At 41.2% G+C, this 14,581-nt stretch overlaps 1 protein-coding gene across 1 annotated transcript in view; it reads right to left on the bottom strand.

The window, feature by feature from the left end:
- The window catches only part of baiap2l1a (BAR/IMD domain containing adaptor protein 2 like 1a), a 49,164-nt gene extending 38,051 nt beyond the window's left edge, over positions 1 to 11,113 (bottom strand). The window contains exons 1-3 of the mRNA XM_060939724.1: positions 10,711 to 11,113; positions 7,448 to 7,523; positions 7,222 to 7,308 (exon numbers count right to left, since the gene is read on the bottom strand). Coding sequence (XP_060795707.1) covers positions 7,222 to 7,308; positions 7,448 to 7,523; positions 10,711 to 10,761 — 214 coding nt within the window. The 5' untranslated portion in view covers positions 10,762 to 11,113. The remainder of the gene's footprint in view (positions 1 to 7,221; positions 7,309 to 7,447; positions 7,524 to 10,710) is intronic.
- Positions 11,114 to 14,581: the final 3,468 nt, after the last annotated feature.

Here is a 14,581-nt window from a genome sequence, read left to right as displayed (position 1 = left end):
GGATTTGTGTCTTTGAGGAGCCATGTTAAAAATACTGAAAAAAAGGAAACAAAGACAAAATTCCATTCTGGTGATAAGATTAAATTAAAACGGCTCGGCTTTTTTGTCGCTTTTCAACTTTTATTTCAGAATCAGAAATCCAATGAACATAAGGCGCGATTCAAAATGGCATATAAAAGAACAGCAGGTAATGCCGACCCTTTCCACCAGCTTCCATCACAACTATATTTCAGACCGATGGGAAACACTAAGGTGCTTTGCTTTAAATCATAATCGTGTCTTCTTTTTATCCATATCCTCTATACATAACTGGCACAGGTTCTGCACATGACGTTGTGTCAGATCTCAATAAGCAAGATATGTACTTTAACAAACACCCACATTAACGCACAATTCCACATATAGAATCTAACTTTGTGCACAAATTGATGATACAAGAAAAACAACATTTATAGGGATAAGTAAATTGCTAACTCCCCAGAAATGGTAGCGCCATGGACTGGACAAGCAATAGCTTTCTGCGTGGTTCCTCAAACATGCAAGTATTCCTGAAATAAGGTGCCAAGTCTTCATTTTTTATTACTAAACAAACATGATGCAGCACAGAACCAAAACTAGACATATCAGGTGAAAATTCAAATTCACTCGAAGTTGCTTGAAACTGCTCTCATTGAATTCAGAACATCATGCTTTTTACATTATTAAAATAGGTTTACCGGTGGTGTAGTGGTTAGCGCTGTCGCCTCACAGCAAGGTCTGGGTTTGAGCCCCGTGGCCAGCGAGGGCCTTTCTGTGTGGAGTTTGCATGTTCTCCCAGTGTCCGCGTGAGTTTCCTCCGGGTGCTCCGGTTTCCCCCACAGTCCAAAGACATGCAAGTTAGGTTAACTGGTGACTCTAAATTGACCGTAGGTGTGAATGAGTGTGAATGGTTGTACGTGTCTACGTGTCAGCCCTGTGATGACCTGGCGACTTGTCCAGGGTGTACCCCGCCTTTCGCTCGTAGTCAGCTGGGATAGGCTCCAGCTTGCCTGCGACCCTGTAGAACAGGATAAAGCGGCTAGAGATAATGAACGAAAATAGGTTTACCCGTTCTAAGATATTACAAAAAGATTGGGGGGGGGGGGGGGGGGCCTTAATTTTTAGAAAACTGCCGTAACGCGCATGAGAACATGGTTCAAAATGGGCCTCATTAATGAATGAGATCAAATGTTTTTTCTTAATAGCAAACCCCCCCCCAAGATATTTACATGGAAATTAGCAGGCACATAGATGGTTGTATACTGAAAAGTTTGAAAAAATTAGTTTAAAAAAAAAAAAAAAGGCATAGCAGTATTTAATTAGTATTAATCATGCTAACTGGGTAAAAATGTCAAATCAGTACACTCCATAATAAGTGATAAACGATTATTTCTAATACCTTCTTTGTGTTCTGGAGGCCTTTGTATTTCTCAAAAGTAGGGCCTACTAGTGTTTATATTAAAGAATATAAATGGTTAACATTCACAGCTTTCAAGGTGAACCTGGGGGGGGGGGGGGGGGGGGGGGGGATCCACATCCGATAAACAATTCCAATTAATTGAACTGAAATTGACACTCGCGTTTCTGACTTCCATTTTTTTTTAATATCATTCCATCCACCAAGATATCAATATTTTTTCTTCATCAAAACTACAGTTCTAGTCTAAAATAGTTATTTACATGACTGTTTGATCTGAAAAAAAAATAAGTAGGCAAAGCTATGACACCTCACTTCAAATTCTCTTGTGAATCATAACATTAAAAATAACAGATGGAAAATTTTGCTGAATACTTCATTAGAGAGTGAGAGAACATCCCTATAAAAAGAAAGTTCTGATTGATATTCATGAGTGATCCAGTCAGAAAACCATCAGAAGAGAGCGAGAGCCTGACCGCTTTCCCATGACTCAAAAAGCACCGGCAGTTTCCCGACGTCACGTGAGCCAAGAGCGCACTCTGTTGTACCAACTTCAGCCTACTGTTACTCCCAAAGTACTGAACAGATCTTAACAAGAGAAATTTCTTTGGAAAGCAGGAGATAAGCTTTTTAAATAATATTTTCTATCGTGAATACTATTCAAGAGTTAAGCAAGGACAGGTTTGTAAACTTTAATGAATGTTGGCATGCACAATTTTCACACCACAGCCAGCGAGCGTCTGATCTGCCTACCAAAACAAAATGTCACTGTCCAAATGTAAATTTGGGTCAATAAGGAAGAAGGAATTTGTCACCATGTCTCTGAAATATGATCAGGAAGAACCCCAAGGCGGAACAAAGGCATTTCCAACACCACAGTGAGATTTAAAATAAATGACACACCTTTCAGTGACTGCCATTTCCTGATGTCTTTTCTATATACTGTACAGTACATTCTGGTATTAAAGGCAACACGTTGGCTTAAACTGAAACCATCTTGTTGAGGAATATTATCTTGCGATGGCCCACAATGTGTGAAATCAGGATCTCATGACACTTTCCCAAGATCAGAAACATCAGTTAATTCCAAACCAGAGTAGTACAAGTAAATACTCTCGCCAAGAACTTAAACAAGTGAAAGCACAACAGCGTTGTTTTAATACCCACAATTAGAAAAAGAATATTAATGAGTCTTTGTGAACAGCAGCACCAATTAGTTGTGCCATCTTGCCCTTTATAGGACGTTGTCTTAGATATTAGCAATCATTTTCACCCAAAATAACAAGCACTTTCCAGATAAGAGGCTTAAAATTGACTCCTATTTCATATCTTATGGAAAACGTGCTGTTCAGAGACAGTAATTGCAAAAGAAAGACAGCTTAAGAACAGTGTGAATGCCGGAGGAACCATTCGGACTGTGGATGTATGAACAGAAGTGTGGGACTGAGCCAATGCAGGAGCACCGTAATTAGACAATGTCCATGTGAGTACCATACAGTATTCAAAGACACTGGATTTAACTCACCATTTCATTACCAGGTTAAGTAGCCATATGAAAAACAGAAAATGATCTAACCGTGCTGGACTCCACAACTGCTCTAAATAAACACTACATCGGAGGTTAGAAAGTGAACCAACTACAACCTTGTCTGAATGTCAGCGTCTCTAGCCACTCCTGTAACACAATCCACAAAACCTTTTTTTTTTTGGTAGCATTTTTCACATTCCAGTCCAACTAAGTGTTTCAGCAGCTCTTACAGTCCTCTACACTTCAGGAACTGCAGTAATGGACTGCCACAATGGAAATTAATCATGCAGTGCCATTTGTTTAAAAAAAAAAGTGAATTACATTGGATGACAATGACATACAGAGAGAGAGAACGCAACTGTCAAATCCATTTCTACTTCTCTACTTTAACTTTAGTGTATAAATTACTAACACTAAAGTTGCACCATCACAGGGTTCAACTATACTTGAAAGAATTGTGTGAGCCGATTCCCATTAAGAGAAGGGTAATGGTGTGGTAAAATCATCTATTAATAACTACATTAAATAGATAACCCTACTCTCTTTCCAGAGACAGAGGGATGAGTCACAGGGGAGATCTGAGCTTTCTGAGGCAGATGGATGGAGATTAGAGGGTGGGGACTAAGGCTACATCCACACGACAAGATTTTTTTTTTTTTTAGTGGGTAAAAAAAAATAAAAAATTTTATATATATATATATATATATATATATATATATATATATATATATATATATATATATATATATATATATATATATATATATATATATAGAGCGTCCAAATGGGCAACGGATCAGTAAAATATCAGGTACACATGGCAATGCAACGCTTGCTGAAAACGATGCAATACACATGCCACACCTCTACGTGCGCTGTAAGACAGTCCCATCGGAGACACCAGAACAATAGAAGAAGTAGGACGCCTGGAACGACCATCACTGAACAGAGACAGACAGAACTGAGGATGTCTTTCGGACGAGGCGAAACGTCTTCAAGACTTTTCAAGCAAGTCCAGTTGCTCTCTTCTACCAACCACAGATTACTATGTACCTGGACGACTGAGTATCTTCACAGATAAGAAGTAGGACGCATGCGCATAAACCCCTTCTACCCAGCGTGAATGAGTGCTGCTTGTTCTAGTCATGTGGTTGTGACGTCATCGTAAACAAATCCGTTCTACTTCTCCAGACGACTTCGCAACAGCGCCGTTGCCAGATTTTTCCACTCGTTCTCAAAAAATATCGTTTTGGGGCACCCAAAACGCCGGTGCCGTGTGGACGCCAGGCCGAAACGATAAACAATTTTTATCGGATTCACCTGAATCCATTGCCGTGTGGACAGGGCCTAAGGAGGTGAAACTGTGGGGTGGTCAGGCTCTCAGAAAGTTTGCTACTGCACTTTGCTCAACACTTGAGAATTCACACCTTATGGGAGTCGCTCGAGCTGTCTAACTGGGACTCCAGGGTCGAACACTGGGCTTGAGGTTGGTGGTAAATTACAGTAGAACTCAAAATCTGCAGGTGGCCAGGAACCAAAACCAGAATGTTACACCCCCTGGCAAAAAATATGGAATCACTACTTTCAGGAAATGTTCATTCAGCTTTTTTTTTTTTTTTTTTTTTTAAACTTTGTAGGAGGGAAGAAAAAAAAACCACCACCCACTATTCACATTTAACAGCTAAACATCCTGGCTTTGTAAAACATACCGCAAACAAATTAAATTGTAATTACTGGCATTTTTCCTGATCAAGTAGATAAATTATAGAAGTCACCTTGCAATTTGCATTTCTAAAAGACACATACCTGCACAAGTCTAAATATGCAAATTAGCCTGCAGTTAAGAGAGTGTTTGCAGACTTTAATAAGTTGCTGCACCCGTCTGACTGAAAGGAAACATAGCCCCAATGAGAGAGCCATCAGTTGGGGGAAGGAAAAAAAAATGCCAGGACAATAAAACTCCTTCAAGAAGGTAATTCAACACCAAGTGTAGCAAAAGATGTTGGTTATTCCCAGTCACTCAGCTGTGTCCAAAAACTGGAGCAAGTACAAACAAAATGGGAAGGTTGTAAAATGAAAACACAAAGGGTCGACCATGGAAGCTGTCAAAGTGTCCGGACAGAAAACTCGAAGCAACATGCTTTGAAAAGGAAAAATGCACAACAAAAACAGGAGTTGGAGTCGATGTTTGTGAATAGACTGTAAGAAATCGGCTGAAGGAAACTGGATTTACATACAGAAAAGCCAAATGAAACCAACGCCTAAACCCAAAAAAAAAAAAAACAAGTTACAGTGGACTAAAGAGAAGCTGTCATGGACTGCGGATGATTGGATGAAAGAGATCTTCAGCGATGAATCATCAATCTGCATTAGCTAAGGAGATGCTGGAACTTTTGTCTAGTGCTGTTCCACTGAAACAAAAAACAAGCAAATTTCCACAATCATTGATACGGGGGTCGCGTTTCAGGTAAAAGACCAGGGGAGATGGCAGTCATTACCTCTACAGTAAATGCACAGGTGTACATTCAAGTTTTGGACAGTTTTCTCATTCCCTCAGTAGAAAGTAGGTTTGGTGATGTCATTTTTCAGGATGATAATGCATCTTGCCACAGAGCAAAGAGCATTAAAACATTTCTTCAGTCAAGGCAAATTGACTGTCACATAGCCAACAAACAGTCTAGATCTCAATCCAACTAAAAATTTTGGGTGGAAACTTGGGGGGGGGGGGGGGGGGGGGGGGGGGGTCCATGACAAGGCTCCATCCTACAAAACTGATCCGTCAACCGCTATATGAGGAAGCTGGTACCCCATTGACGAACATTGTTTTTCATTCGTGAAGACCATGCTTCAAAGAATTCAAGTGGTCATAAAATCCCAAGGAGGTGCAACAAAGTACTAATTGTGTTGTTTTTTTTTTTTTTTTTTTGGGGGGGGGAGGGGGGATTTGATGATTCCATAATCCATCCATCCATTATCTGTAGCTGCTTATCTTGTGCAAGCTGGAGCCCACCCCAGCGGACTACGGGCGAGAGGCGGGGTACACCCTGGACAAGTCGCCAGATCATCGCAGGGCTGACACAGAGACAAACAACCATTCACACTCACATTCACACCTACGGTCAATTTAGAGTCACCAGTTAACCTAACCTGCATGTCTTTGGACTGTGGGGGGAAACCAGAGCACCCGGAGGAAACCCACGCAAACTCCACACAGAAAGGCCCTCATTGGCCGCTGGGCTCGAACCCAGAACCTTCTTGCTGTGAGGAAACCGTACCAACCACTACACCACCATGCTGCCTGATTCCATAATTCCCCCCCCTTCCATCTGATCAGGAAAAAATATGCCATTACTTACAAGAATTTAATTTGTTTGAGGCATGTTTTACAAAAAACCCAATGTTCAGTTGTTAAACAATAAATAGTTGTGTCATACCTGTGACTTCTTGCGACAAAATTAAAAAAAAAAAAAAAAAAATGAATGAACCCTTTATTGTCACTAGTCTAGTACCAGTGAAATTGGCCATCAGCCCATCTGTACATATACACATACATACAATTGACAGGGGAAGTAGACAGGACAGGAAGACAGGGATGAAAAGAAAAAAAGAAAAAAAAAAGTGTAACATGAGGAGAGGGGAGGAGAAAAAAGCAACCCCCACACTATGCTCCTGTGGGGAGTACAGTGTGGGAACATTTAAAAAAAAAAACCCTCAGCACATAAGCACAAAATAACACAAGTACACTTTACAACATGAAAACTCAGGACTTGAAGGGGGAGGGGTGGCAAAAAACATGGATTCATTGCTCCTTTTGAGGATGTTCATTTATCTTTTTATATATATATATATATATATATATATATATATATATATATATATATATATATATATATATATATATATATATATATATATATATAAGCAATAGATTGATTAACAACTTGAAGAACGCAGGGTGAAACATGGTTGTTCGTTCAGCAAGCATAGCTCGCACTTGTCAGTGGCATGCTGAGATGGAATGCAATTATTAAAATCTGCTTAATGGATGCTAATAAAATCACAGGCCAGTGCTGAAAGACCTGCCATTTTCACCCCAAATGAATGTTACAGCTTAGTCACCGCCAGCAACCAACCAGGACAAACTGTACAAAACCTGACAGCAATATTCCAAACCAGCACCAGTGAATCATCTGCATTAGGACATAATTGGCCTCTTCCTCAGCAACTCTAGCCTATAGACGCTGACCGAGACACTCACCCAGCTCTCTGGAGACTGGTGACACAGCAGCATTCTCTCCGATCTTTGAGACGGCATCAAAATATGCCTTTCCAGCAGCCGTCATTGCTGTAACAGTGACAGTGAATTGTGTGTTTACTGATGCTCAGGTCTAAATGCAATAACATTAGCACATGCACTAAAATAAATAGAATGCCTTTCATGGCATGCACAGATAATCTAACACATAGTATATGGAGATATTTACCCGTTACTGATTTCTCATAGTTCTTCCCCAGGTTTACAAGGTTGCGCAGTCCTGGGTTGAACTGCTCCATCACATTCTGTAGGATAAGACAACAGAAAAAGCAGAGTCAAGGATACTCAGGTCTTTTAGAGTTTAACAAGTGATGGAACTGATAACAAAAACATGAATTTTTCAGTACAAACATACCCTATTTGTTGTCAGTGTACACTTCTGTCAGTGCTTTAATCACGGTAATGCAATTGTGTTTATTTCTATAACACTGGCTTTTAAAATGATGAGCTCTTTAAGCAAATCACCAAACATTTTATTGTGCACCGATACCCCTTTTCCACCAACAGGAAATGGGTTCCATTCTGAGTCGCACACCAAATTTTGAACCATTCGGAGCATTTCGATTCGACCAAAAATAAATTGGTTTGGAACCTGAAGAGTTGGTTCCCAGCTGGAACCAAAAGACAGCTGGTTTTTCCAGTGCAAACCATAATGACATCAGTGGGCGTGGCATTAGTTTGAAGAGTTTCCACATCTTATTAGTATTTGGTCCATGCTTGCTTTTTTGGACGAAACCATTTGCAATAAAAGAACAAAAAGTTCGCACGTAATCAATGCAATCCGCCATCTCAACACATACTACTGTTTACTTCCGTTGTGCATTGTGCAACACCCTCTCTTGATGATGCATCCTTGATTACAACAGTCCCACTCAAAACTAGTGGAAAGGCGGCCTGGTTCACTAGCTAGCACAGAGGTTCAAGAACCCATTACCTGTCGGTTGAGTATGAGAGCTTCCTGTCCAATCTCAGACGCTCTTTAGTATTCGGGGATTTTTTTGAGTGATTTGATCCAATCAAGTAAATATTTGTGGTAAAATCATGCAAGCCAATTGTGATATATAGCAGAACCACTACAATATATTCCATTTCATACAGGGCTGGTACTCAAGAATTGAGAAGCTCTCAGCAAGTATTTTTGCATATACTGACAGATTTGTACATAAAACCCCGACATTTGATATGATATTCAAACTTGAAATATTCGAAAAACTAAAAAAATGCTATCATTTGACACTTCTTGTTTTCAGAAAATAAAGTCATCTGTATGCCCAAGCAAACATCCCTTCAGGTTCAGGAGGACTCAGTAGTTCAGTGAATAGCACTGTCCGTAATATAGCTATTCGATCAAATTAAGATCTCATCTCATTATCTCTAGCCGCTTTATCCTGTTCTACAGGGTCGCAGGCAAGCTGGAGCCTATCCCAGCTGACTACGGGCGAAAGGCGGGGTACACCCTGGACAAGTCGCCAGGTCATCACAGGGCTGATAGACAACCATTCACACTCACATTCACACCTATGGTCAATTTAGAGTCACCAGTTAACCTAACCTGCATGTCTTTGGACTGTGGGGGAAACCGGAGCACCCGGAGGAAACCCACGCGGACACGGGGAGAACATGCAAACTCCACACAGAAAGGCCCTCGCAGGCCACGGGGCTCGAACCCGGACCTTCTTGCTGTGAGGCGACAGCACTAACCACTACACCACCGTGCCGCCCGTCTATGCATCACTGACAACTTATCAGATACGTTCATATTTTCTAAGACAGTTTACTCTGCTCTGTTTTCATGATAAGAGCTTCTTCCACACCCACAGAAACCTGGTTTTTCATATGTAGAGTGTCTCTGGCTATTAGTTCATCACATAAACCAGACACACAAAATGGGGGGGGAGAAGTCTTTATGTAAAAGCAATCAAATATGTCAAAAAGGAGTTCAAATTCAATGATGAGTTACAGCTGTTTACATTTTGCAGTCTCTCTCTAGGGGTTGTTTTACAATCAGGGTACGCAAGCTAAAAATCACATTTAACACTTATTATCTTCAATATCAAAAGGCTTGACTAAATAAACTTGGTTGTTTATTGTAGCCCTGTGATGGCTCTATTTACCATGCAAAAAAAATTTGGTGATAACGGTATTTTTGGTGAATGTATGGCAATCTGTGTCATATTTAGCAAAATTACTCGTGTCATTTAGAAAAAGTGCTTTTTTGACCACAGGTAGCTCCAAAAGGGATGCACTTAAATCATTCTTTATACCATAAAACAAATATTTGGTTCCATATCATTGGAAACATAGTTAAGTTTTAATGTTGAATGCCAGTAAGTTTTCAGACTATTTTGACCAAATTAGTATGTAATTGTGTCAAAAAAAAAAAAAAAAAGTCCTCTCCGAGACAGCTAATTTTTCAATATAAAATAACATATCTAAAATGATTATTTTCATCCTAAAATGTGGTCAAGATATTGGGACATAAATATTAGAGACAACTAACACAAAGCTTACAGCCTTATATTTAAAAGCACTGTGGAAGTAGTGGATTCTGAATTGTCAAAAAAAAAAAAAAAAAATCCTCTCCGAGAATCACTTCATTTGTTTCTCTCATCTTATAGCAGATTACACAAAACTACCATACACACATGTCAAAAAATTACCTGAAATCTGTTCTTTAACTGGTCCTTCACTTAAAAACTGCTACAAGAACCAGTTTGAATTTTGGACCCCTGTGACACAAACTTTGTACCCTGATTGTAAAACAACCCCTAGGCTGTGTGGATGTAAAACAGACACTAATGCACCCAGGTGTGTAGGATCGAGTCCCATTTCAGGTGAAGTATAGTTTACGGAGTCCTTATAAATCAAAGCTAAAAACAAAAACGATATGTTCTAAATATAGCATCATACAATACGGTCCATCATTAATAGGATAATTATCCATGGATATTTGCTTTTCAAAGAATACAGTCCTGTGATTCAGGACAAGAGCTAAAAAGGTTCTATTTTCAGTTCCCAAGGAACACACCCATAGCAAAACAATGAGGAATGAGGAGACAGGTGACACACACACACACACACACACACACAACAGATCAAACTGGTTTCCTTGCACAACCCCAGAAACATCCCACTGAGGTGAACAGAACCAAGAAATGCTAGAAGTAGGAAAAATGTTTGTTTCTCTGAAGGAACAAACAAACAAACAAACTTTAGGTCAATTTTAGCTAACAAATATAACCACTATTAAGGTTACACCTGAGTCTGCGTCTCATCTCAAATCATTCCTCAGGTAGGGAAGAGAGAAGGGGAATAAATAAAAAAAAATAAATAAATAAATTTAAAAAAAAAAAAAAAACTTTCCCCAAGGAGAGAAATTCTTGCTCATTCCTACTCCACACTTTCCTTCTCATCTTCTTTCTGGATATTTACCTTATAAGTGCTTTCAGTGAGCTTGTTCACGTCGTCCGGGTCTCGAGACATTTCGGCCACTTGTTAGTTTCTTTTAGGGGAGGAAAAATAAAAGTAGCCAACTGGAGAGGGGAGAACCCTACTTCGGTTCAACTTTATATCGAATTCTCTCGAATAAGTCCAAATTATTCCCAGAGGAACCTTAAAGCCCTTCTTCTTCTTCTACAGTCGCATCCTATAGAACAATAAACCCGACACGAGCTGCGCGCGCAGCAGAACCGCCGCTGAAGCTTGAGCGCGAGCTGCTGATGTGTTGCGCTCCACAGGTCGCGTGTGAAGAGGTGGGGTCCGTGACGTCACCCGCCGCCGTGCGTGCTGATGAATGAACTGAAGGATTATTCGGCAGCGCGCGCAGGTAGGCCGCTCACTTCACTTCCGCCGCGTCATTTAAACGCAGCACGACATGTACAAATCGTGAGGAATTTCTCCTCTCGTTCTCTTTTGACACTTTAACACCCTGGCGCTCTCCGAACCAACCCCGCAAAATGTTGCGTTCTCCGAAACAACTTTGTCCTTCCCCAGGGTCCTCCTGCTCCCCGGTTCACAGCACCACTGAAATTCATTCATCTCATCTCGTTATCTCTAGCCGCTTTATCCTGTTCTACAGGGTCGCAGGCAAGCTGGAGCCTATCCCAGCTGAGTACGGGCGAAAGGCGGGGTACACCCTGGACAAGTCGCCAGGTCATCACAGGGCTGACACTTATGCTGTGTTCACACTTATACCGGTACGATAGTGGTATAACTGTATCGATACAAAGTATACCGGTACAGTTTAGTGCATCTGTCCACACTAGCGAGAAATGTTTGCGGTTTTCTTTCACGGTAGTTGAAATGCGCGTGCGCGAAATGTTTCCGTGGTTACCGAGTAACTTCCTTCCGAGAATATGGCGGATGAAACAACGTGTGTGTGCTTTTTGTTGTCAATGTACAGTCTGTATATTCCTGGTGGTCATTTATTCAGTCGAATCGTATAAAACGCGCGAGGCAGTTGAGAAAGAAACAAAGAAAACGAATCTCCGTTCTTCACTATTTTATTCAGCGAAGACATCGATTGAGGTGTGTGACTTTGCGCATGCGCATTATATTTGTATCGATACAGAGCCGCTTCATCTGTCCACACTACGCAAAGCACTACGGTACCGATACTGTACCGGTATGAAACCCATACATTTGTGGGTTTCGTACCGATACAGTTATACCGCTACAGTACCGGTATGGACAGGTGTTGCGGTACGAAAGTAGTTTCGTATCAGTACAAAATCCCTAGTGTGGGCAGGGTAATAGACACAGACAACCATTCACATTCACACCTCCGGTCAATTTAGAGTCACCAGTTAACCTAACCTGCATGTCTTTGGACTGTGGGGGAAACCGGAGCACCCGGAGGAAACCCACGCGGACACGGGGAGAACATGCAAACTCCACACAGAAAGGCCCTCGCCGGCCAGGGGACTCAAACCTGGACCTTCTTGCTGTGAGGCGACAGCGCTAACCACTACACCACCGTGCCGCACCACTGAAATTATTGTTTTTTATTTATTGTCGTGATCTAATTTCATTGCAATGTATTTTTCTTTCTTTTTTTTTTTTTAACCCTGAGCAATACACAAAGATCCAGAGCATTTTTTAACATAGTTACTGATTTGGCCAGATTTGGTCTCCTAGTCAATGCCAAACCAGCTTCACTGGGAGACCAAATTTTAAACCAAGTTATGTCTTATCATTTGGTTAAATCAGTTGCAATTAATTAACCAAGTACCATGTAAGTATACATTTAACAAGGAAAACGAAGATCTATGTTATAAGATATACACACAGGGGTGGCACGGTGGTGTAGTGGTTAGCACTGTCGCCTCACAGCAAGAAGGTCCTGGGTTCGAGCCCCGGGGCCGGCGAGGGCCTTTCTGTGTGGAGTTTGCATGTTCTCCCCGTGTCCGTGTGGGTTTCCTCCGGGTGCTCCGGTTTCCCCCACAGTCCAAAGACATGCAGGTTAGGTTAACTGGTGACTCTAAATTGACCGTAGGTGTGAATGTGAGTGTGAATGGTTGTCTGTGTCTATGTGTCAGCCCTGTGATGACCTGGCGACTTGTCCAGGGTGTACCCCGCCTTTCGCCCGTAGTCAGCTGGGATAGGCTCCAGCTTGCCTGCGACCCTGTAGAAGGATAAAGCGGCTAGAGATAATGAGATGAGATGAGAATATATACACACAAGATCATGTTGGTTAAGAAAAACAAAACTAAAATTTGGTTACCGAGATGGCTGATGTCAGAATCCGATGTCATCACTGTGAGTGTCTTTGACATAACATTTGTGCTTGGTAATTGCTCTTGATAGCTGTGTAGTCACTGTAGTGTGTTTTGTCTGTATGGTGATTGGTGAACCATTTTGCATCACAGAATATGCCGCAGCGGTGCAGCCGCATGGACTCTGGGGCCTGTGATTGTATTGCCCAGACCAGTTGGTCTCCTAGTGGAAAATCCTTAAAAACTTCTCTGCAAAGATCTGAAAACTTCATTAAATATCGTTGTAAGATATTTGATCGAAAATGTAAAAAAAAAAAAACCACCTGAAGATCAAAGGAAAATCAAGAACAAAATCAAATATGCGCCTTAATTCATTATGAAGTTGCGAGGAAATTGTGGTGATGTATATTTGGCGCCACCTAATGGCGATTAAATTAATTGCACATGCAGTGAATTGATTTACACTCTTACACGTGGATCCAAGTTTGTCACACATCAACAGAGATGGACAAAGTACGCAGTTTCATTAGTACAGATCCCACTGGTCAAATGTTACTCCGATACAAGTGAAAGTTGTCCAATCAAATTTTTACTTAAGTACTGAAGTACTTGATTTTACAAATACTTCCATCCATCCATTACATGTAGCCGCTTATCCTGTTCTACAGGGTCGCAGGCAAGCTGGAGCCTATCCCAGCTGACTATAGGCGAGAGGCGGGGTACACCCTGGACAAGTCGCCAGGTGGGCTGACACATAGAGACAAACAACCATTTACACTCACATTCACACCTACGGTCAATTTAGAGCCATCAATTAACCTAACCTGCATGTCTTTGGAGGAAACCGGAGGAAACCCACACAGACACGGGGAGAACATGCAGACTCCAGACAGAAAGGCCCTCGTTGGCCGCTGGGCTCAAACCCAGGACCTTGCTGTGAGGCGACAGTGCTAACCACTACACCACCGTGCCGCCTTTAAAAATACTTAAGTATTAAAAGTACATTTTTCTGTCAGTACATTGTTGTATTATTGCCACACCGCTTACAAAACCTATGCTCTGAAACAACCGACTGGATTTACTGACTAACTTGTAGAACCTGTAGAATAAACACCTGGTAGGACGTTACAAAATGAAACACAACTGAACTGAAAAAGAGCCAGTGTCATTTTCCTTTTTTTCTTTTCTTTTTTTTTTTAATTGTAACACTCCTCCCCACCCCCATAAAGCAGCATGGTAGTGTTCTGACCCAGCTCTGGCAGTGTGTGCACACATGTATGTGTATGTTAATCAGGAAGACAGTGGAATAGCTGCAAATGCAGCTTGCTCAGAAAATAAAAATGACAATCCAACCGGCTTAAAACCCAGATCCACACCTCGAGCGTAATAACTGCCCAACAGCAACACTGCTTTAAGACCAAAAAAAAAAAAAGTGCAAGACCATCATCTGACATCAAAACAAAAAATTCCAACAATTTGTTGTGACTGACTGGTACAATACTGTCCATCTCACAGGTCTCGTGTGTGTGTGTGTGTAAGTATTCATGCACATATGAATCTGCCTGTGGAATCATGGTGGTTTAACGTTA

The sequence above is a fragment of the Neoarius graeffei genome, chromosome 14 (assembly GCF_027579695.1).
Source record: "Neoarius graeffei isolate fNeoGra1 chromosome 14, fNeoGra1.pri, whole genome shotgun sequence".
Classification (NCBI taxonomy): domain Eukaryota; kingdom Metazoa; phylum Chordata; class Actinopteri; order Siluriformes; family Ariidae; genus Neoarius; species Neoarius graeffei.
Note: the sequence above shows the minus strand (reverse complement) of the source record. Positions and strands in the feature narration are given on the sequence as shown.